Below are 23,992 nucleotides of genomic sequence, written 5' to 3'. Positions count from 1 at the left end.
GTGTGTGTGTGTGTGTGTGTGTGTGTGTGTGTGTGTGTGTGTGTGTGCATAACATCTACAATTTAATATCGTCTGGATAGTCAAGATAAACTAATAAAATCTATTAGTTTTATTGAATTATTTCATTCTTCACATTTGACAATGTATAATAAAATTAAAAATAGATATTCTTGTTGCATTTTAATATGGCACTAATAAATAATCCCATGAGGTGTAATCATAGTCTTATTATTGCATGACTCTAATTGCAGTTTTAAGATTGTTGCAATAACCAAAACGACCTGTAATTCGCCAGCAATAGGCAACCAAATGACCAGGAGTTTAACCAACGACACCTGCTAATCCTGCTAATCTAAAAACTGAAAGAGTAATACTGCATTTCTTCTAATTCGGTTTTAACATAAATTTTTTTTATTAAGCGGTCTGATAGATCATGGCATACTTTCTTTGTAAACTTTTTAAATTTTTGCAATATCTTCAAAATTGAAGAAAATATAGTACACGAAAATGTGCTGTAACAAGAAACTTTAGCAAGCTGTAACTTCCTCAAATTTAGGTTTTTTTTTTAAATTTAAAAAGTACTATCGGCTTAGATTCTCTACATTAATTATGGATACCGCTTAATAAACAAAAAATATGTTAAAACCGAATTAATTGATGCTGTGAACTGTGCTTACTTACCTATATTTTTTTTCTAAATTCAAAACAATCGGGAAATCACCTAGAGTACATTGGATTCCAGCAGTTATTCGCATTTGTGGTCTTATATCAAGTTCAATGAAAATGTAGAAATTAGTCCAATTAATCTCCGTAGCAATTTCTTTACACTCTTTTTTACGACATATCTAATATTGGAAATACGTGCATTTTCATTGAAACTGCATAGCTTCTTCCAACGCCCTGAATCCATTTCTCACTCAATCGTTGTATGATTCACAGAAAGAAATGAAATTCTTCGGTTCGAAATTGCAGGTGAGATTATTACATTCGTATGTTTTAAATAGACTCGGTTCGGAATTAAATAGTTCACTCTAAATCGGATATTCTCTGCATTCAAAAAATATAGATTAAGTGAATTTGTCGCTTCTGTTCGTTGAATTGGAAAAATTTCTCGCAGAATCAAGAATCGTCGAAGAAAAATGTCTTGTTGGTCCTTTTCATAAAAGCATTATAACCAATTGCAATGTCTCGTTGGTAGGCGATTGAATTGTCGAGCAATAAACTGGATCATCCAGCGCACTAAAATGAAGTATTTGACTGATTGCATCGAATCCACATGTATTTTCAACAAATATTGTTATTTCTTCGAATTTTACTGATTTTGATATAACGACAGCAAAAATCCTTTTTTTTGTGGCACTTTTATTTGATTAATGACTTTTATTTTCAGGTATGGTTTAAAATAATTACTTGGTGATGCTTGAAGTTTGTCACTATTACTAATTATTGTTTTTCTTGTCTTTTTTTTTTTTCGTAAGCATCTATTTTGTTGTTTTCTTCAATCAGTTCTTGCACGCTCATTTGGATTTGTGATGTTTACATATGCGAGTGGTCAAGTAGTGGTGTACTTGAAAAAGCAGGAATCGCAGAAACTGGTGAAGAGATATTATCAATAAAGAATGACTGATCTCCTTTGAGTAGTCCGTTTATTATCCAGAAATAGATTCTTATCAATAAGCTCTAGCATATCTTCACTTTTTAAATTCAACATTCAACATTTATTGTTGGGACAATTGTTGGTAGTTGGTGAAATCACTATAGATATAATAGGGTAGACCGGGGCACGTTGTCACATCGGCTTTATTTAAAAAACTAATAACCAGAGAGCAGTACCCGTCATTCCCAAAACGTGTTAGTGTATGCCCATCTTTGGTGTGTTTACAGTGTTGAGATTGCTCCAGCCGTGTTGACGTAAAATCAACTTGGAAAGTTTTTTGCGACCTTAAGTAAAATTTTATTGTCTAATATTCAACGTACTGGACATGAAGCTTATGTTTTTTCAGAATAGACCTTTATATTATCGTAAAGTATGTACTTTTATCTACCGCGTGCAATACCTAATCTTATGAATATCTCAAACGTGTCGGCTATAAGGCTGTTTGAAGTAAAAAAATGCCCTCGGGGCACGTTGTCACGACGTTGATGGGAATCTCGTGCGAATCTTCGGATGACGATAACGAGTAAAAATATTTTATGTTTAATCACCGACATAATTATTAAAAAAAAAATGTGTATCAATAAGTTACGCATTCGAGTGGAATTCTTGTATTTAGATTAAGACGAAAACTTCGTGCTTTTTGTACTTTTTTGAAATAAAATAAATGTTTCTGTGAAGGATTTTACTTTTTTACATTGCAGCGCACTATAATATATTGATATTTACGTTGAATACAGTTTGGATAACATTTTGCATGCAATTACATTTGATGTGACAACGTGCCCCGGTCACGGGGCACGTTGTCACAAGCGACCTGTCGTTATTTATTGTTATGTAACAACTGTAGAGTAACAATCACACAAAATTCGATACTGTCCAATTGAAGCTGAGGGTTCACTCGAAATTTTGGCATATCAAAGTACTCTTAAATATTGAATGTAAAAAATACAAAAAATATTGAACCAAATGTGTGACAACGTGCCCCGGTCTACCCTACTATCAGCATATTCTTTGTCTGACTTGCTCTCCATTTTAAATTTGAATTGTCAATTTGATGGATATTTTCGTTGCGTGATGAGTCCACAATTATTTTAGCTTGGTCATTTAGGGGCCGGTCTCACAGTCTCCGATTAACGTGATTCTCCGATTAAACTCACTCTGCATCTCTTTCTAACTATCCCCCTAGAAAGAGACGAAAAGTGGGTTTAATCGGAGAATCACGTTAATCAGAGACTGTGAGACCGGCCCTAGGGTGCAGTCCCACCCAAGTCCAAGTAGAGAAAAAAGCGGAGTGGAAAACAAGCACAGTGGGAACTGGGGAGTAACTAATCAGAACTGTGCCAGACTAGAGTCAGCTCAACAGGGTCTTCTTTCCCCGCTAATTTTTCCAAGCCCGTTCCCTTGGCAGTGGTTTCGCTAGATAGTATAGATAGGGACAGTGGGAATCTCGTTAATCCATTCATGCGCGTCACTAATTAGATGACGAGGCATTTGGCTACCTTAAGAGAGTCATAGTTACTCCCGCCGTTTACCCGCGCTTGCTTGAATTTCTTCACGTTGACATTCAGAGCACTGGGCAGAAATCACATTGCGTCAACACCCGCGAGGGCCATCGCAATGCTTTGTTTTAATTAGACAGTCGGATTCCCCTAGTCCGTGCCAGTTCTGAGCTGAGCGTTGAATGGCGGCCGAAGAGGACGACCACGACGGTTCGCGCCGCCACGAAAGCCTCGCAGCAAGGAAGATCCGCGGGAGGCCAAGGCACGGGACCAAGCTCGGATCCCCGGAACCGGCGCGAGAACGCCGATCGGTTCACCTCGCCCAGGGGCCGTATTCTGTTCCGCTAAAATCCGCTTACCGACTACCGACAATTGTCGGTGTCGTTGCGCAGCTTTTACACGATATGAAAAACCTGCGCAACGACACTTATAGCGTTTTTTCTTGGCTGCACTATCGCCTACTAGTGCAACACTAGTGCAACACTAGTGCAACGCTATTGGGTAGTGCAGGGCCCGTATTCCGTTCCTGCCTACCGACAACTGTCGGTTCGATAAGTGTCGTTGCGCAGGTTTTTCATATCGTGTAAAAGCTGCGCAACGACACCGACAATTGTCGGTAAGCGGATTGTAGCGGAACAGAATACGGCCCGGGCGGTAGTGCAGCCAAGAAAAAACGCTATTATCGAACCGACAGTTGTCGGTAGGCAGGAACGGAATACGGGGGCCCGGCACGTCAGCCAAACCCGCTTCCCGACCAAGCCCGACACGCCCCGCTCCTCAGAGCCAATCCTTATTCCGAAGTTACGGATCCTGGCTCAGGGGCCGTATTCTGTTCCGCTAAAATCCGCTTAGGCCCGGTCTACAATGGATGTCGTAAGTCGGAGTCGTAAGAAATTGACCAATCACAATCTATTATTCTCCTTGCGGTCGAAGAATAATGAACTGTGATTGGTCAATTTCTTACGACTCCGACTTCCGACATCCATTGTAGACCGGGCCTTACCGACAATTGTCGGTGTCGTTGCGCAGTTTTTACACGATATGAAAAACCTGCGCAACGACACTTATCGAACCGACAGTTGTCGGTAGGCAGGAACGGAATACGGGCCCAGAACGTTTCTCCAAATATCCGTTCCGATTTTATATGACCAGGTTCCCCATGTACCAAGAAAAACGGAAATACGTAAATATTAAAAATCATTTTTTATTAATTATACTTCATAGAAATGATTAATATTATAATATCTGTCTAAAATAAATGTATGGAACAATCTCATGGAATATATATTTACGGAAAAACAAAAATAATTCAAAATTATTGTAAATTTTAGGTTAGAATTCTTTCCATTTTTCCGTAAAAAATCGTCCATGGGGAATCCAGTCGTCTAAAAGCGGAACGGAATGAATAAGAAAGAATTAAGAAGAGGTTACCCTACTCTGCTTCCTTTCCGTTCCGCTTTTTCCTCTACGTGGGACTGCATGAGACGACACAATAAATTAATCAAGTATTGCGACTTTTAAGGAGGTTGAAATATATTTTTTTATTATACTGTTAATTTATTTCCATATTACAATACTACTTTATATACATAAAAGATGATCAATAGCAATTCATTGTACGCCGATAAAACTTTGTACACTTTTTATTTATAAAAAACCTACATATTAGTAATCGCTTTTAGTCGTGCATGCATACTGTATAAAGAGAAGCAATCTCATATTCTTCTTTTAAGCCTAAAAACTTTGAAAGTACCATGGTAGAAATTCTACCATGGAAAGTACAATATAAATTAAGTTTAATGATAAAAACAAGCAACAAAAATTGTAAAACAAGTTTCCGCATATAATTTATAATTTCGTTATAATCAGTAGGAAAAAAATTAACCGAAGAGATCCAGTATGCTGTTCTAAACAAATAAAAATCAAAATAACATAAGGCTCCTGGGTAGTCACCGCGGCCATATTGGATTCTTACTATCGAGGCGAGGAAAACACCTAATTTTAAGTTGCGGTATTTTCCGAAATAAAAAGACATTTCAATAAAAAATCACGACAGATCGTTTCAGCACACTTCAAAAATTGACCGGATACTATCCTTTTCCCTCGACAATAAACAAACAGCCATAAAACGAAGCCTAAACATACGGAAAACAAGCCGTTTGACGACTATCGAAAGGAGTGGTGAATGTTCCTTCCGCATATATATTTCTTGCAAATTTTACCATGCGGTCAATTTTACGAGTTTCACGAATACGTTAAACGTTAGAGCACAAGTACAGAGCGAATAATAAAGAAATATACCGCAACTTAAAATAAGGTTGTCAACATGTCACAAGACAGAATTCTCCATTGGAGAGAGTGAGAGGAGAGAGTTCTTATTTCTGCCGCGACGGTACGGCGCTACCGTCAACGCAGAGTTCTCGGCTCAGGGACCAGGAGCCATAAGTCACCTCATGTACAACACAAATATTTATATTCAATTATTATTTTAAAGTATACTCTAATATATATTTTTTCTCTCAATTCGCGATCGATATTCATTTGTATTCGAGTTACCAAGTCCTTGCAATGCAATAAATACAATAATTGTCTTTAACTCGCTTCATAATTTTATACATTGCTCGATAATAAATGGCAAATCAATGAGATCATAGTGAATTTAGAAATATTTATATCTACTTTGAGTTTTTCAATTCTTGACAAACTCTAAATTTAAAAAAATACAAATAACTTATATATTAAGATAGAAAATGCACTTATAATGAATACAATTGGTTTTATCTCCAATTTATTTGGATCAATGTTTTTCTTTTAAAGAAAATAAATTTAAGAAAACTATTACTCAACATTTGTATTTGCTGTGAGTATTCGTTGTTTTAGCCGTTCAATTTTATCGTTAAGTCTACTTTTATCAAGCGGTTGAAACTATATTTATTTATAGACTTTTGTATATGATTTTGATCGCGGAACAGAAAAAAATGTCGTAATTTTATTTTTTGATAAATCATAATATTTGGAATAGTCAGAACAATTTCCAGTGTGGAAGATACATACCAAATACTTCACAAATATTGACTAGGTTTACCTTTACAAGATATAATGCAAATAACGAGCTGATCACAACAATAAAAAACAAGAGTTATTTATATAATTAATATCATATTTTTTATTCAACTTTACAAATTCAAAATATGTGTATACAGAATGGTCCATTGCAACTGGATAGTATTTTAATGGTAGATACTATAAATCCAAAATTAAAAAGCCAATAATTTTTTTATCGAGTGATTAATATATTTCGTGAGTCAAAAGCGATTAAAGAATTTTTGATGGATCCAAAATTTCGGAAACGTAAATAAATACCAAAATATTACTCAGCTTATTTGACTTTAATTGAATAGAATATTTACTTAATATTTGTTAACGCAATAGAGTTTATGTTAAAAAGTAAATAATTACGATAAATCATAATAAAAATGTTCGAGAAGAATCAGTTTCAAGTTTCCGTCTAAAAATCTATCATTAAAATAATTTTTTTCGTTGTCAGTAGACCACTTCGTATATCGTAGTGTGAATTACAAATTTATTGTCATGATAATACTACCATGTTTTTTGCGATTTTTCCTATTTAATTTCCTATTTAAATCTATGTTATGTACGCTGAAAATAATTAATTCGACAATCCTAACTTTTAAAATTTCCGATGATTTTATAGAATCACTGGCGAATATTCTACAAAATCGCCAGCAATTTTATCACAAAACTAATTATCACTAGAATATATGGATGTACATGTTTTTACTTTTCCTATTTCTAAGGATAATTTTACATAACAATCATGATCAAAAGGCAACAGTAGACACATTAAAAAAAGTCATATTTGTTTTCAAATGATTCTAAAAATGTTCCATGTTAACAATAACATAATGCATGGAAAGTGTAATATGCGTGTTTCAAAGTTATAATCCACATTACACGACTTTGCGTTTTATACTATTCGAAAGACAGTTTGGTTCTGTAAATTATAAATTAACAAAAAAGTCTACTCTGGTAAGATAAAAGTCAACAAAGAATACTGGAAATTGAATTCTGACTTTACACTAAATAAAATTACAAACATTACAGCATCCTTATATGATGTGAACGATATTTTATTGGGCTTTTCCAATTTTCTAGAATGACTATACTGAGAAACGAACATCTCACATTTATGCCAGAAGACAGCCAAGAGACTGGCTTTCATCTATTTCATATAGGTTTCTTCATTTTTTGCAAATCAATTTGTATGCAAATAAAAACAGATTAAACATACTCCTCGTCCTCATCCATAAACTACGACTGACATCGTCATTCTACCACATTCCGCTTATTGATTTTGCGTTCGTCGTTCTCCAATAATATTTTCTAATTTCCGTGCAACAAAAGTTGCAGTTTTTTTAGGAGATGAACCTTCCGTCATTTCTACATCCGTGTCATCGGTAAGTAATCGCTTTCCTACACTTTTTTTCGCGTCCACAGAAATCATCATCTTATTGATAGCTTCTAAATCCTGAAAAATGTATCAATTATATAAGAACAAAAAAGAATCCGTCTTCACAAAAATCCATAATTTAAAAGTTAATTATAAAACTTATATTTAAAATTTTAAAAATGTATATTTTACCTTAGCAGGGCTACGACTGAAGCAATAACTTAATTGCGGCGCCGGTGATGCACTGATAGCCTTCGGATCTAGAGTGCGTGTCATAATACTACTAGTGACACGTCTCACTGGAGAATTAGCAGGTGCCTTTCCTTTCGGTAAAGGACTCAACGAGAGATTCATGACGCTACCGCGAGCCGATCCGAATTTGTTCGCAAATTCCTTGACCTGCGGAACATACATCGTGTTATAGAACTTGATTAAGTCGCCGCGTATCTCTCCATCAAAGTTTTGCGACGTTCCGGCCATATTTGTCGGCGTTGGTGGAGTCATATTTTCCCCTAACATAGTATTATCCTCCGATCTTTCGTTACCAGTTGTCCCTGGATCACCGTCATTAGAAACTTTTTCTATAAGCACCGATCTATATATATGTGACTCCGCCTGCGGTTGTAGACGATAACACCGCATAATTTCCGTGAACGAGTTTCTCTCCATCCTGACCAGTTTACATATTACATAAATTGCACACATTAAGATCTGATCGAGATGCCGGTCCTTCATCAATTTAGTACGTTCCTTGATGGAGTATTCAAAGATTGTCCATATCTTTTTCTTATCGTTATCCGATATCTCCAATGAATTGCACAAGTCCTGCATACGTACACACGCAAGATTGTAAAACTTTCGGAAGAACAGTGCAACGGAGCCCGTCCTCTTCGGTTTAGCCGCATCTTTGTTCGTCGCTTGTGCGGAATTATTTAACGCTTGTGTGCCTGACGCTTTAGAAACAGTAATTTGATCGGGTACTAAGAGTATCCTTTGACCATTGTCTAATACCATTCTATTAGAGGACAACACACTCTGCCCAACACGAAGGACGCTTTGACCGGTGATTCTGGTCTCGGAAAATAATCGCTTCTTTGCTACACCAGATGCTGCGATAGGAGACTGAAATCTAAATCATATATAACTTAATATATATAGCTCACTATCCTTTATTTTAAAAAATATATATTGAGGCTCCTGGATGGTCACCGCGGCCATATTGGATTCTTACTATCGAGGCGAGGAAAACACCTAATTTTGCTGTGCATGCCATTTTCAAATAAAAAGACATTTCAATAAAACATCACTATAGATCGTTTCAGAACACTTCCGAAATTGGCCGAAAACTATCCTTTTCCCTCGACAATAAACAAACAGCCATAAAACGAAGCCTAAACATACGGGAAAAACAGCCGTTTAACGACTATCGAAAAGAGGTGAAAACGTTCCTTCCGCATGCAAATCTTACTTTTCGGCCAATTTTACGACTTTCACGAATACGTTAAACGTTAGAGCACAAGCACAGAGCGAATAATAAAGAAATAGCACGCACAACAAAATAGGTTGTCAACATGTCACAAGACAGAATTCTCCATTGGAGAGAGTGAGAGGTGAGAGTTCTGATTTCTGCCGCGACGGTACGTCGCTACCGTCAACGCAGAGTTCTCGGCTGACCATCCAGGAGCCGGTAAAAAAAGTTCAAATTTATGATTATTCTTTTAATTATTTTGCACAATTTGAAGAAAATAATAAAGCTCAATAAGTATATTATAATCTATGCAACTATCATATAAATTTTATCACACAATTATATATTTTTATAACTTTTTCCAATCTTTTTCTGGTTCGTGTATGTATACGTACTCTATACGTACATTTATAGCAGTTTTAAATTTTCGAAAGAATCATAATCCTTAAATGCCCCCTGGGGTCCAGCGAACCCCAGACCCTTTACAATGATATATTTTCAAATGTTCTTGCCAAAAATGGAGCTCATGCTCCCATTGATGATAGTTGAGTGATCGATGTACCCGTTTGTACACTTAGCAGTACTCAGTTTACTTAATTTTTTATACTATGTTGAAATTGAAATTTTAACAATATAAGCATTTTATTCTCTTTTCTAAGCCTTGAACATTGAAAAAAATTTTCATAACTAAAGATAAAAAAATCAATGAGTAAGGAGACATTTTTCATGCTGGGGTCTTTTAGACTTCTCATGTCATTTACGAGATTCTTGAGAGGTGTGGCATTTATGGGATAAATTCGATCATTTTGTGTGTGTGCGTGTGTGTCCTTTCAGTTAAATAAATTATACCTTTCCGAAGCGGATGAAATTGGACTTTGTTGAACATCATGATGAGTACGTTCCCGATCTAAAGCAATCCGTCTTAATACAGGTTGACCAAGAGCGTTCGGATCAGTAGTTTCCAAAGTACCAGGCAAAGAAACTTCCTCACAACTCGGCACACCATCCGGCAAAGACTCGATAGTTTGCCACAAAGGACTATCACTTTGCCAAGCCAAGGACTCCAGAATCTTCTCTTCAATCTGATTCAAGTGCTTGACAACATCTCGCGACAATTGATCTTCGGCTCTTACTATAATTTCTATGACCTTATAGAAATAGTAAGCATCCAGATTCAAAGCCTTCAATATCCAGGGGAATATCTTATCATTGCTTTTGTATGAATATATAACTATTTCAAGACAGCAGGCAAAAAGGCATTGGATAAAGACTTCGTTCAAAAGAAGATTCTACAACAAATAATTATTAAGATATAAAAACTACTTAATAAATGCTACTTCAATAATTTTTTATCTATGATTATCTCCATTTGTATAAACTTACAGTTATGTCATCATTCGGTTTTTTGCGTTTCTCGTCGTTTAAAATCATTTCTAGAAGTTTGTAAAACAGGGTTTGTCCCATGAGAAGGCGCTTCTTTCCAAAGTCAGATGGACCGTTATTTATATTAGTGATATTTGCGTTATTATTATTATAGTTTGCACAAAATTGTTCACCAATCTGTTTAACTTTTGCCTCAAGTAAGGATTTAACGTCTTGAGAACAGTTTTTGAGCATCTGTAATAGACTTTCGCTTGGAGCAGATTGTCCAGCTATCAAAGCTTGTAACTTAATAACACTTTGAGTTGCCGTAGTCACTGGTGTTATATTAGACATGTCCTTCGATCGAAGGTATTTACGTCCGGTCAATGGCGTAGGAGGTGCCAAATATTGTATCTGCTATAAAAAATTAAGTTATGCAGACATTATATGTAAACAATATAATATGCTTACTATTATCGAGATAAAATAAATATAATAATCTTTCTAAAACTTACCCCAGCATGTTGTTCTCTCTTCATTTGCAATCGTTCGTGAAAATCTTCAATGTTCATCATTTGCGTAGGAGAACCAATGTTTTCATTAGCGTCATGGCCTGAAACAAGAATCATATATTTATATCAAATTTATACTTGTAACTTGAAAAACTACAGGCAAATATGAAAACTATAACTAGCCTAGCACTTTTTATTTGAAAAGTGTGATTAGTAAACAGAAGAAATTAGTTTAATTATTTGCAAAACAGAAGCACACACAAGATATTATAAACCCACCTTGTAAGACTTCATGTTTACTAAACTGGACATGCTTAGCACCACTTTGGTCAAATATATCTGATTTTGATACATCACTCAAATTTACTCTTCTCCATTCCGCTATAGAGCAATCACGACAAAGCAAATACACAAATTTATTTATAAAAAAAGTAAAATAAACTTAATAAACTAAATAGGTTGCTAGGAATGTATCTTCTTTTTTAACTTTTCTTTTTTCAACTAGAAACAATCTACAAGTTCGGATAGCTTCATTGTATAAATTGTGCGTATATATACATATATATTACAAATAATAAATAATAAAGTAAAAAAAAGAGTATAATGTTAATGTGTTAAAATTTCATTTAGACTTAACATAATCCAAGTTGCAAACAATTATTAAATGCGCAGCATATACATTTTTACTTATCAATTCATAAAGATATTTACAGAAGCAAAATAAGCTAGCAGAAAGCATGCAAGATCATAATATAAGCTTACAACAATGCATGTGTTTTATTTCATACATCAATACTAATTACTATGCATAGAACAAAACTCTTAATTTAATTGTAAATTTTACCTAAGAAAATTCTTTCATCAAAGTCTCCGACACTTAGCATACGCTGTTCATAAGATTTGTTAATGGCCTTGTTATTACCATCAAAATTCAACGCCTCTAGCATACCGGAGAAATTTGACTGATCACCACGCAAGATCCTTTCATTAAATAACTTGTTGATATAATTCTTCACACAGTACTCCTTTATGGCTTTAGCCTCAACAGCAATTGCATCATGACGCTCACACAGCAAATTAATAATGCAATTTGGTGTTTGTGGTGAAGTATAATTATCATCGTTGAAATTTGCTGGTAAGCCTGTAAATTAGAAAACATTAGATGGGATTGTTCCTGTTAGATCATGATTGTTACACATGTGCTTCCTTTAAGACTCATTCCAAGGATACTCACCAGGAAAATTAGGATTCAGCAAGTCTTTTCTGTTAGCCAATAGAGCGTTGTTGTATACAAGATCACAGCAAACCAGCAAGAGGTGGTAAGAGTTAACAAGATCGTCAGAGATATCATGAATTGCACCTTTTATGCATATAAAGAGCGTCCAGCAGAATTCAAAGACCCTGCTGGGTGTACAGGGCACCGCTTTGTGCCTCCTAGATCTAGGTGGTCTAGAGGTATCCTCTCGTGGATCCTTGAATATATCAGCAAATATCGGCTGATATTTTTTAAATATAACCATGGATACTGAGAAATTAGCTTCTAGCTTTTCTATCCTGGCACGAAAGTCCTGTGGCATATTTGCCATATCTGCCCAAGATTTGCTCTTTGTAAAGAACTGTATCAGTGGCAGATTACACAGTTGCAAGAGACGGGTCAGCGACACGCAGTTGCCTTCTACATTAGTACCTGGTCTTCCTACTGTAGGTATAGAGAATTTTCTACAAGCTACGTATACTGCACATCCTATCCAGTGCAACTGGTCACCCTACAAATATACATTACAAATCCTGTTTAAATCAATAACTCATACACATATATATCACATTAAAGTATCAATCAGGGAATGAAGTAAAAAAGCAGTAATATTATTCATAGAAAATAACGGGGTTCTACGAAATAAAAAAACGCAAAGATCTTAAAGTGTTAGGGTTTCCGCGATATTAAAAATACATGCAGATACCGCGAAAATCGAATCAATCAACGAGCAACTTCGACGACGCGATCTTGTCGGAATTAACGCGCCAAATAATTTCGTCCCTGTCGCGCTTTGAATAATCTTCCGTAAGGTGAAAGAATCGCCAGAACGTCGCACGCTTCGTCTCACGGGGAAGATCCCGAAAACGATCACATCGCACTGAGCCGACATTCTCGGCGTTTCGCGTGAAGCAATATCGAATTTGCCATCGGAACAGTCCCGTTATCGCAAGATAAATACTACCTCAAGGGTGTAGTTCTGCCGGATAGTCTCATAGGATTTCCAGGCCTCGGACGCGGCGGTCGCATCCATATTCAGCTTCTGGCAAAGATCCTGGTGCCGCCCGTACATCGAATCCTCAATATCGTCCGACTGCCCCATCCTTGCGCGTCGTAGTCCAGCCAGACGAGAGAAATCAGACGAGATACCGCAGGGAAAACACTTCTACAGTATTCTACACCGCCATACAAAAACTTCGTTGCGCCGTAACGGAGTTGCCGCGGGGGCTTGGCGGGAAATGACACGAGCGCCGACATATTTGCCATGTTGGCGGGAAACGTAAAGGTGCCTTTTCACGTTAACGCTCGACGCTCATTTTTAGCAAGCAAAAATCTTCTGAAATAATATCTTTTATTTATATATATATCTCCATATAAAATATTACTACTTGAAGATATTACTTAAAAATAATTAATATTTTACGTATTTTGAAGTCTATGTTTGATTGTACTGGGACGATTAACGACGATTCAGCGACGACGCTGAATATTAAACAAATTCAACTTCATTTCTTTGACGCTAGCGTCAAAGCGAAACCACCACGTTCACTTTGTTGACGCTGATTTTTAGCGTCTTATGACTTGGCACCTTATGGCTCCTGCACACAGGACGCGGCAATGCGGCAACGCGGTGACCAATCACCATCTGCCTTTCCGTACTACTTTCAAAAGTAGAACGGAAAGGCAAGACGGTAATTGGTTACCGCGGTGCCGCGTTGCCGCAATGCCGCGCTGCCGCGTCCTGTGTGCAGGAGCCATAATGCAGCAGTGGCACCGCCAATAGTGCGTTCGCTCGCCGCGAACGTGCGTTCACGGCATGGGACACCGTCCAGCCAATAAAAAGACCGTATTAAACGGGGAGCACACACTTTTGCACAACGCATAATACGTAAGCATAAGAAAACTGATTGGTCTATTTCCTTATGCACATGTGTACCTTAAGAGCAAAAAGTCGACTTGAAGTCGACTTCTACCGATACTGACTTGGCAGAAAGTCGACTTTTTTAAGGACGAAAGTCGACTTTTAGTCGGCGTTTTTTGAGACATTCGCCGACTTCAAGTCGACTTCAAGTCGACTTTCGTCCTTAAAAAAGTCGACTTCTCTGCCAAGTTAGTTTCGGTAGAAGTCGACTTCAAGTCGACTTCCCATCATGACGGAAAGTCGACTTTCCGCCAACTTTTAAAGTCGATAAAATAAACCGCTGCGTACGTCTGGAGGTCGGTTGTGTATCGTGAAATGAGGTGAAAATGACAAAAGTTAACAGATTTTATTAGATTTTGATAAATAAAATCGTAGATACGCTAATGAATTTTCTCACTTTTGTAATTTTTACCTCATTATTTTAAGATACACAATCGACCCTTTGCTGGAAGGCTAAAACTGATGCATTTCGATTTTTTTTCATATATAAAATAATTTAATTATCTAAAAAACTGTATAATTACAATCCTAATGTTTTATTCTTAATTACAAAGGCGGCCACTGTGTGCCGTCATATCTGTGCCACTTCTACGTGCGCGGATTCCGGCAGCCACTTCTTGTAAGCTGACAACAGAACTAAAATTATAAATATATATAATATCCACAGACTTTTATACTAGACCATTAACATCTATGGACGCACTGCCGAAAAGCTGATGCGAGTGCGAGGTGCAAGTGTTAGTGAAGGGTGCGGCCATATTGAATTAACAATAAGTCACTATCGGGTGTTCAGTTGCTCATGATGTGCGTTTATCTGCATTCGTTATTACAGTACATAACGAAGCCGGCGAATGTTTTTGTGTTAAATATTGGTACATGTTATCAATAAGTTTGTAAGTCATGCCTTCAACGTGTAGCGTACTGAATGCCGAAATCGAACCACTACTCCTGTAGTATTAAACCCTTTCTTTTGGACATTCTGTATATGCCAGACTATTGTATAGAAATCTTGTATAAAACCACTTGTATAGAATCTGTAGTATAGCATATCTTGACTAAAATCAACATGGCGGCAAGCATCACGGCCGAGATGCCTGTCAGCGGTCTAGTATTGTATAGAAGTCTACTCTATGATAATATCTAAATATTATTTTATAAATTAAAATCTCACATTTTTCATCCAAACCCCAGATTTCTAGCAGTTTGTATTTGGACACGACTCCCTGCGACCGCAGCGTTTGTACTATTGCTCGAGTGCGTGGTATTAACCTGAAAAAATCGTATTGAATTGATGTAATCTATTCGATGAATCAACGTGAAATCGAAAGGAGATAGAATAACGATTTACCTGGCCTATGACTTGGTGATGCTCCCAGGTGTCGTCAGCAGCGACGGAACAAATCGTTTCAGCTTAGGGTACACTTGACCCTCCAAGAAGAAATACGCGAACCATTTTACACCGTCCACAGATGCTCTATATCCATCGATGGTAGTGCCCATCCGGCCTTTCCAAATGTACCAGACACGCGGCAAGTGATCTTGCCGGTTCCTTGATTATATCTATAAATGAGAATAATATTCGATCATAATGAAGATTAATATCTTTATAAATAAATAGGAAAAACATTATAAAGCAACAATTGTGATAAAAATACCTTGGCGGTGGATCAACCAATGGTTCACAAAGATGGCATAGCGTAGAAGCGAATTTTGGCAATCATTCGGGTTCTATCGCCGTGACCCCTCGCATATACATTTTATTCATTTCGTACACCTTTTTATAAACCACCTATTCCGGACTGATTTTCCGTAGAACGCACGAAGAATGCATGAACACAGGTTCCTCCATTTCTGATGGTGTTCTGAAAGATGGTTCAGAATGGAGAGGTCGCATTCAATAGGTCTTAATTATCGATGATAATTAATAACACACCATACCTAACCTCTAAAGCATGTTTTCATTTGGCCTTATCCTGATCCTCTTTTAGATCCGCCATGTCGGTTGGTAACCGCATTCTGTAACAATTCTTGTTGTAGACAATGTAGACAACCGCGTCTCAAACATATTGCAACATACATACAGTCAAATTCCAGTATTCTGATCTAATCGAGAATAAGTCAACGGGAAGACAATGATGACGACGACGACGACGACGTTTCGTGGCGGTGGTTGATAGCGCGGCGCTTTTCGACGTCTTATCGTGTCCTGTCTCGCGGCAAGTATTCCTTGCACTCGCGTAAACACTAATTTTCTCCTCTAGCCTCCTCGAGATTCGCCGCCATATTGATGATGCATGACGCGCCGCTTGACTGTTTCCCGTCTTTTTATAGTCGACTTTCCGTCATTTTTAGAAGTCGACTAGAAGTCGACTTTTAGTCGACTTTCCGCCATTTTTAGAAGTCGACTAGAAGTCGACTTATAAAAGTCAACTTTCCGTTGATTTTTATAAGTCGATTATTTAGAAATCGACTTTTAGTCGACTTTCCGCCATTTTTAGAAGTCGACTAGAAGTCGACTTATAAAAGTCAACTTTTCGTTGATTTTTATAAGTCGACTATTTAGAAGTCGACTTTTAGTCGACTTTCCGCCATTTTTAGAAGTCGCCTATTTAGAAGTCGACTTTTATGGAGGATTCACATTGCGTCCGATCACGTCCGATGTTCGACGTACGACGATCCGACATCCAATAACAGAATTTATTATTAGAGACAAAAATTTCCTATTGGATGTCGGATCGTCGTACGTCGAACATCGGACGCAGTGTGAATCCTCCATTAGTCGACTTTCTGCCATTTTTAGAAGCCGACTAGAAGTCGACTTATAAAAGTCGACTTACCGTCGACTTTCCGTCAATTGTGCTCTTAGGGTATGGACCAATCAATTTTTTTATGCTTACGCATTATGCGTTGTGCAGAAGTGTGTGTCCGGGCCCTTAAGGTCTATCCAGACAAACTTGCATGGGTGCATAACCATATGCATAAAGAAACGGATTGGTCTATTTTCTTATGCACATGCATATGGACCAATCAATTCTCTTATGCATATGTTTATGCGCTATGCAAGTTTGTCTGGATTGACCTTTAAAGGCCATTGCAGTTTTAAGCCGGTATTCATAGGCCGGTATTCATAGTGATGGGTCGACAGGAGTAATAGCGTTTTCGATTTGCGACTCAAACCGACTTGGGTCGCATCATGTATACAGGACTCTAGCATCATTGACGTAGAATACATACATATCTATGTATGTATTTCACGTCCATTGATGCGACCCGAGTCGGGTTAAGAGTGGAGACTGGGTGCGTTCAGCCGATACTCCGCTAGCCTAGCGCACGTAAGCAGCGAGCGCTTTGCTACCATTTGCTACGGAAAAATTTGGCTGGACAGAAGCGCTCGCTCGTTTCCTCTCCTTTTAATCCATTGGGTCAAAGGAGAGGAAACGAGCGGAAACGAGCGAAAACGAGCGACTGCTCACGATTGCTAGGCTAGCGGAGTATCGGCTGAACGCACCCACTGTCCCGGCTTAGCTACGACTCGCTGCGAGTCCGTATTTTATTTATTATAAATTTTTAAGAGCCAAAATGGAAAATCCGGCTATGTACCGGGTTGCAGCTGATCTTACTGATGAAAACGAGCATAATATTTTAATGAGATTCGTTAATTAATTTGGCTAAAGTTTGGGAAAAACCATTTGTAGCCGTGAACTACAAATGGTTTTTCCCAAAGTTTAGCCAATTAATTAACAAATCTCATTAAAATTATGCTCGTTTTAATCAGTAACATCAGCCGCAATCCGGTACATAACCGAATTTTCCATTTTGGCTCTGAAAAAATTTATAATAAATAAAATACGGAGTTAAAGTGCAGTTTAAAATGCACTTATAAGGGAACCTCGCGAAGTGGAAAATTCTGATTTTAATATAACTTTCCACATATGTAGGGGGAGAAAAAGATGAATTTAGATATTTTTTGTAGCTACCCAAAAACGGTATTAAGGGGTGAAACCACTGCTCATAGTAGAGCGGTTTTTTGCTTTTTTCGATATATCTCGAAAAATATTTGAGATATAAAAAAATATTTCTTATAAAAGTTTTACAGTAAAATCTCCTCTATTTGACAACATTAATATTATTTTTTAAAAATAATTTTTTAAACAAAATTTTGATTAAAAATTAAAAAAAAAAAAATTTTTTTAAATATTTATTAATGTGGTTGAATAAAGATGTTTTCAAATAAAAGTTTTATTTGAAACATTTTTTGATATCTTGAATACTTTCCGAAATATATCGAGAAAAACAAAAAGCCGCTCTACATATGACGAGTGATTTCACCCTTTAGAATCATTTTTTGGCAGCAACAAAACATTTCTAAATTCATCTTTTTATCCTCCTCCTCCTTACATGTGTGCAAAATTTTATAATAAGAACATTTATGTGATTTAACCGCAACAAATAATTTTTTCAAAAATTTATTTATTTTTGCATCTCTTATTTAAAAAAATATCTGTTTCGTGCGTTATTTAATAAAATTGTAAAATGAAAATACTTTTATCCTGAATGTAGGGGGAGTCCGGGAGACTTGACCATAGAGGAGAAGTTGAACCACTTCAAATATTTCGTTCAAATTTTGAACAAAGAGCTCAATCCGAGCACGTTAAAACACGTTTGTCTCACTCACAGTCGAAACGCACTACCAAGCGTCATATTGTCACGTGCTCGGATTGAGCTCTTTGTTCAAAATTTAAACTATTTGAAGTGGTTCAACTCTCCTCTATGGTCAAGTCTCTCGGACTCCCCCTACTTATAATTCTTTAAACAATATTGTAACAATTTTAGCGCCAACTATAAATTTCTAAATTTATTTATTTGTGTGTGCGTGCGTGCGTGCGTGTGTTTTGTAAAATATTTTAGTTTTAGGGGTTCTTTTGTCAATTTAATCTACACAATTAAATGGTTCAGTTTGTTTCATTTCAATTCGCTGAATTTAATTTGCAAGAAATTATTAACTTTATTTATATAAAATATTGATTTTATTTTGTCATTCATTTGGTTTTCTTTTTATTTTGTATACAGAAGTTATGATTATTTTGCTTGATAGAACGTGTTTTTCTATTTCTTAACTTACGAAAGTTTATTATCAAAAATTGCACATAATTATCGTAAGTAAACAAAATATAAATAGTAGTTATACGAGTGAAGGATGTGACGGACACCGTGCATTAATTCCATAGTTGATGAGTATAAAGTACCAACAAGTATAATAATTCATTCAAGTGTATCATCAAAAAGTCAAAATTTTTTGCTTACATATAGCTACAAACTAAGAAAAAGGGTCTAAAAAACGGTTGCATCATGAAAAGTATTCTTTGTAGTTCTCAGATAATGTGTGATTTTTGGGGGATTTTTAATTCCATTTTAAATGACGGAAAAAAATTACCGGCGCAACATTAAAAAAACGATGAAATCGAGGGTTTTTGGGATTCGAGTCTCGGAGTTTGACGGCGCGTGCAAGCTAAACGACAGACTTGACGATCAATGTTGTTCAGATCATTATTGTAGATAATTTTACGCTCTACAAAAAAAGGTACGTATTATATAGTTAGTTACCCTATCTTGTTTAGTTTTCGAGATATTTGATAAAAAATAAAAAAATCGCGTTTTTTTGTTGATAATATTGTTAATAACTTTTTATTCCGCGTTAATTTTGCGAGGCAAAATAAATCCCACTTATAGCACCTCAAATCAAAGCGATTCATGGTGGTTGCAACCTGGGAAGATTAATTGAACGATTCGATGTCTAATATGACTGGCCTATATCGTAAGTTACTACAGAAGTAACGCTCGCGCAAACGTAGTATAAGTTAAGTTATAGATGTGCTTTAGCCTATTTCGGTCTATTGTTCTTTTGATTGTTTTTTTGTCTAGTAATTAATATGTATTAATATTTATATATTTATTACTAATTATTAAATATTATTTAATATTAATAATAATAATTAAAGTATATTAATGTTTATTAATTGTTATAATTATTAACATTGTTAATTTTTATTAATTATTATCAATTATCATTTTTGTATTAACACGCTTTAATAATAAATTGTTATGTAATTTCTTTCGCATTTTTGGAGAAATTCTGCACTTTTTAGTTTTATTTGCTTTTTTAATGGCGCGCGTTTATTTCGATAAACCCCTGCTCTAGCTTGGACGAGAGATGAACAAGGTCAATAAAGCGATTTTTGTTTCATTAGAAGTTTTGGCTATGGTCTACTTAAGATACAGAGTTCACTGGTTTCTTGATAAGTCAACTTCTTCACACTCTTAGACCCAGTTTCACAAGTGTCGGTTAACTTTTAATCTTAGATTAACTCACTCTTTGCCTCCTTCTAACGTCCCTCTTAGAAAAAAACGAAGAGTGAGTTAATCTAAGATTAAAAGTTAACCGACACTTGTGAAACTGGTCTTTAGGGCCTAAGCAGAATGGCTGTCTTATAACCTTAAGGCAGTGTTTTATTCCTTAAATCTTTGTCTTATGTAACGCACAATACTGTGTTAATGTTTCCTGTCTTGTGTAGTATACGTCGCGTATACGCGTATATATTTTTTATATTCGTTTATGTTTTTACATTAAAGAAATTTAATGTAAGAATAGTATATTGTACAACTAGTGGGAAAAGTGGTCAATTCTGAATGAGTGTGAAGTTGGTCGCACTCGCTTCGCTCATGCGACCATCAGACTCATTTGGGCTCGACCACTCTTCCCACGAGTTGTTCATACTATTTTTCCTAACAAGAGCGTGAAACAGGCCGCTTTTCGCGCTTGTTTTACAATTTCATTTCTCCACTAGTTGAGAAATGGCTCCATGTTTCAACGCTTACGTCATCATTGCGAAATGGATCGTTTTGCTCACTCAAAACAAGCGCGAAAAGTGGCCCATTTCACGCTCGCGTTAGGAAAATAATATTAAAATTGTACCCTAAATTGTATGAAGAATATTAAAAATGTTACACTCGAAAAGAAATATCTTTTTAAAAACGATTCAGAAAAGGCGTTATTTGTTGCATCTTCTCGATATTTAATATTTAAATTTTCAATTTAAATTTAATATTAATTTTTTAAATAAAAATTAGTACTTCTATATACGCTATTATTTTTTTCGCGCTTCGCGCGGGTTCAAAATCTATTCCCCTCTCCCCAAACTCACTTATTAATTAGGAGCACTTTTGATATTCTTTCTCCTCAAACTCTAACCTACATCTTCAAATTCTTTTTTAAAAAATAAAAAATAATAGATAATATTAATATAGATGCAGATTAGCATATTGTCAAATATTTTAAAAATGTGTATATATATAATCCCTTATATTAAAGTTTTTAAATTTTATTTTTGCTCGCCCCTCGCGCGTTTTCACCCTCCGTTGACCCGCCATTATTAACGCTCTTTTATTTTTTTCCATTTTATTTTCTCTTTGCGAAATCATCAAAAAATTAGAAAAATTTTGGCACCGGTTTCAAGAAAATCAATTCTTAATGAAAAATTATCCATTAATAAAAAATTAAACTTATCCTCCTAAAATTAAAAAAATTTTGACACTTGACTCCTATTTTATATATAATTCTTTAAGATTTGGTCAATTAATTCCCGAAAAATTGGAAAAATTTTGTAACTGGTTTCCAAAAAAATCGGTAACGAAAAATTATACACTTTTATATAGCAATCCCCGGGAAATTTTACCTCTATTTCATATGTAATTCTTTAAGATTCGGTCAATTAATTCCCGAAAAATTGAAAAAATTTTGTAACCGGTTTTCCAAAAGATCGGTAACAAAAAATTATACACTTTATAGCAAACCCCAGAAAATTCTACCTTTATTTCATACACAATTCTTTGAAATTCGATCAATTAACTCCTGAGAAATTTGAAAAATTTCGTAACCGGTTTCCACAAAAATCGATAACGAAAAATTATCTATAAAAATTATCCATAAAAAAAATTCAGCTTGATATCTCAAAATTTACGAAAATTGAAACAGAAATCGGAAACCCTTTTATTATTAGCAATTTTTCTATAAACTCATTGTAGCCATCCTTAGAAAATTTTGAAACCGGTTTCCAAAAAATTTATTATGAAAAATTATACACGTTTTTGCCATCCCCGAAAAATTAAAAAAATTTGAGCATTGTTTTTAAAAAAGTAACGAAAAATTATCTCTAAAAAAATTCAGCTAATATCTCAAAATTTGAGGAAATTAGAACAATCACGTACATTTTTTTAAACAAAAATTGGAAACCTTTTTAGAAAAATTGGAAAAACTTCGTAACCGGTTTCAAGAAAATCAATTCATTAATGAAAAATTATCCATTAATAAAAAATTAAACTTATTCTCAAAAATTAAAAAAATTTTGACACGCGACTCCTATTTCATATATAATTTTAATTTGGTCAATTAATTCCTGAAAAATTGGAAAAAATTTGTAACCGGTTCCCAAAAAAATCAGTAACAAAAAATTGTACACTTTATAGCAATCTCGGGGAAATTCTACCTTTATTTCATATGTAATTCTTTAAGATTCAATTATTTCCCGAGAAATTGGAAAAATTTTGTAACCGGTTTCCAAAAAAATTGGTAACAACAAATAATACACTTTATAGCACTCCCCAGAAAATTCTACCTCTACTTCATATACAATTGTTTGAGATTCGGTCAATTAATTTCCGAAAAATTGGAAAATTTTCTGATACCGATTTCCCCAAAGATTGGTAACGAAAAATTATACACTTTATGGCAATTCCCGGGAAATTCTACCCATATAATTTTTTAAGATTCGGTCAATTGATTTCTGAAAAATTGGAAAAATTATGTAACCGGTTTCCAAAAAGATCGGTAACGAAAAATTATACACTTTATAGCACTCCCCGGAAAATTCTACCTCTATTTCATGTATAATTTTTTTAAATTCGGTCGATTATTTCCCGAAAAATTATATAAATTAGAAAAATCGGTTTCCAGAAAATCGGTAACAAAAAACTATACACTTTATGACACTCCCCGGGAAATTCTACCCCTATTTCACGTACCCTTGATAAAAATTCGGTCCAAACGAATGAGTAGTTCGCGGTCAGACAGACATACATACATACATACAGACGACGGTACTTATAAATATAGATACAATATCCGAATATGTTATTATTACGTGTGTTTTGTTACAAAATACACTTGAATTCACTTTCAACAAAAGGAAGGAAAACCTTCTTTCGCGATTCGTTTATAGCGACGTTAATCAACGGAAATGAGAACAAAAAGCTCGCTGATGCAGAACTCGAAACACTCGCCGTATCAGATGGGAATTACGTTTTGACACACCGCGCGACGCACCGCACGATACACATTAATCAGCGGGGCGTGATGTGCACTAAATAAATAATCCAAATGTGTGCGACTCATCAAAAGCAAGATGTGTCGCCAGAATAACAATTCATGCAACAAATTTTACCTCGAATTGGCGTGTGTTAAATTTTATTTAATTTTTAAACGAGCGAAAGTGTAACAAATATACACACACAGAATAATTGACAAGCGATAATTATCGCAGTTTTCCAGCGATTATGAGTTTAATAATTTATAGGAGTGTTCTATCTCTCCTTACACGTCTATTAATCGATACTCGAAACTTGCGATATCGTCCGTCTCGATGCGCAATTTATTTGCGGGAATATTTCCTGCGCGCGTTATCGCCGCTACGATATTGCGATCTAGCGTTTGACATCGTTTGCGGAAAAACTGGTTTCTCATCAAGCATACGCAATCTCCCGATGATAAATGGTCATACCTCCGATACCCCCA

The 23,992-nt window shown here is 35.6% G+C and overlaps 1 protein-coding gene and 1 long non-coding RNA gene across 8 annotated transcripts; both read right to left on the bottom strand.

Moving 5' to 3' along the window:
• Window positions 1–5,927: 5,927 nt before the first annotated feature.
• On the bottom strand, window positions 5,928–13,554 carry LOC112465268 (retinoblastoma-like protein 1). 5 transcript variants are annotated; one of them, XM_025032745.1, is made up of 9 exons: window positions 13,189–13,554; window positions 12,204–12,735; window positions 11,814–12,110; window positions 11,249–11,350; window positions 10,973–11,070; window positions 10,479–10,874; window positions 10,016–10,384; window positions 7,820–8,512; window positions 5,928–7,705 (listed from the first exon to the last, which is right to left on the bottom strand). In XM_025032745.1, the coding sequence occupies exons 1-9, from the start codon at window positions 13,324–13,326 to the stop codon at window positions 7,523–7,525; spliced, it is 2,808 nt and encodes a 935-aa protein (XP_024888513.1). In that variant the 5' UTR covers window positions 13,327–13,554; the 3' UTR covers window positions 5,928–7,522. The 5 variants fall into 5 exon arrangements, with proteins under 5 accessions (XP_024888513.1, XP_024888509.1, XP_024888510.1 ...); XM_025032741.1 differs by having other exon boundaries at window positions 7,820–8,756; window positions 9,945–10,384; window positions 13,189–13,326; XM_025032742.1 differs by having other exon boundaries at window positions 7,523–7,705; window positions 7,820–8,756; window positions 9,945–10,384; window positions 10,479–10,871; window positions 13,189–13,326.
• An 842-nt stretch (window positions 13,555–14,396) lies between these two features.
• Window positions 14,397–16,519, bottom strand: LOC112465265. Of its 3 annotated transcripts, none has more exons than XR_003041993.1 (6): window positions 16,227–16,519; window positions 16,089–16,161; window positions 15,801–16,007; window positions 15,494–15,705; window positions 15,317–15,414; window positions 14,397–14,781 (listed from the first exon to the last, which is right to left on the bottom strand). It is a non-coding gene; the product is annotated as an uncharacterized LOC112465265 (long non-coding RNA). The 3 variants fall into 3 exon arrangements; XR_003041992.1 differs by having other exon boundaries at window positions 14,398–14,781; window positions 16,079–16,161; window positions 16,227–16,518; XR_003041991.1 differs by having other exon boundaries at window positions 14,400–14,781; window positions 16,084–16,161; window positions 16,227–16,514.
• Between the last annotated feature and the right edge of the window lie 7,473 nt (window positions 16,520–23,992).

Source organism: Temnothorax curvispinosus, unplaced genomic scaffold, assembly GCF_003070985.1.
Source record: "Temnothorax curvispinosus isolate PA1 unplaced genomic scaffold, ASM307098v1 QBEX01015032.1, whole genome shotgun sequence".
NCBI lineage: Eukaryota > Metazoa > Arthropoda > Insecta > Hymenoptera > Formicidae > Temnothorax > Temnothorax curvispinosus.
Note: the sequence above shows the minus strand (reverse complement) of the source record. Positions and strands in the feature narration are given on the sequence as shown.

Coding starts and splice junctions, on each gene's coding strand:
- LOC112465268 (XM_025032741.1), bottom strand. CDS start 13,326: ATGGGGCAGTCGGACGATATTGAGGATTCGATGTACGGGCGGCACCAG. Junction 12,736..13,188: donor GGCAGAACTACACCCTTGAG/GTAGTATTTATC, acceptor GTATATTTGTAG/GGTGACCAGTTGCACTGGAT. Junction 10,385..10,478: donor AACCGAATGATGACATAACT/GTAAGTTTATAC, acceptor TATTTGTTGTAG/AATCTTCTTTTGAACGAAGT.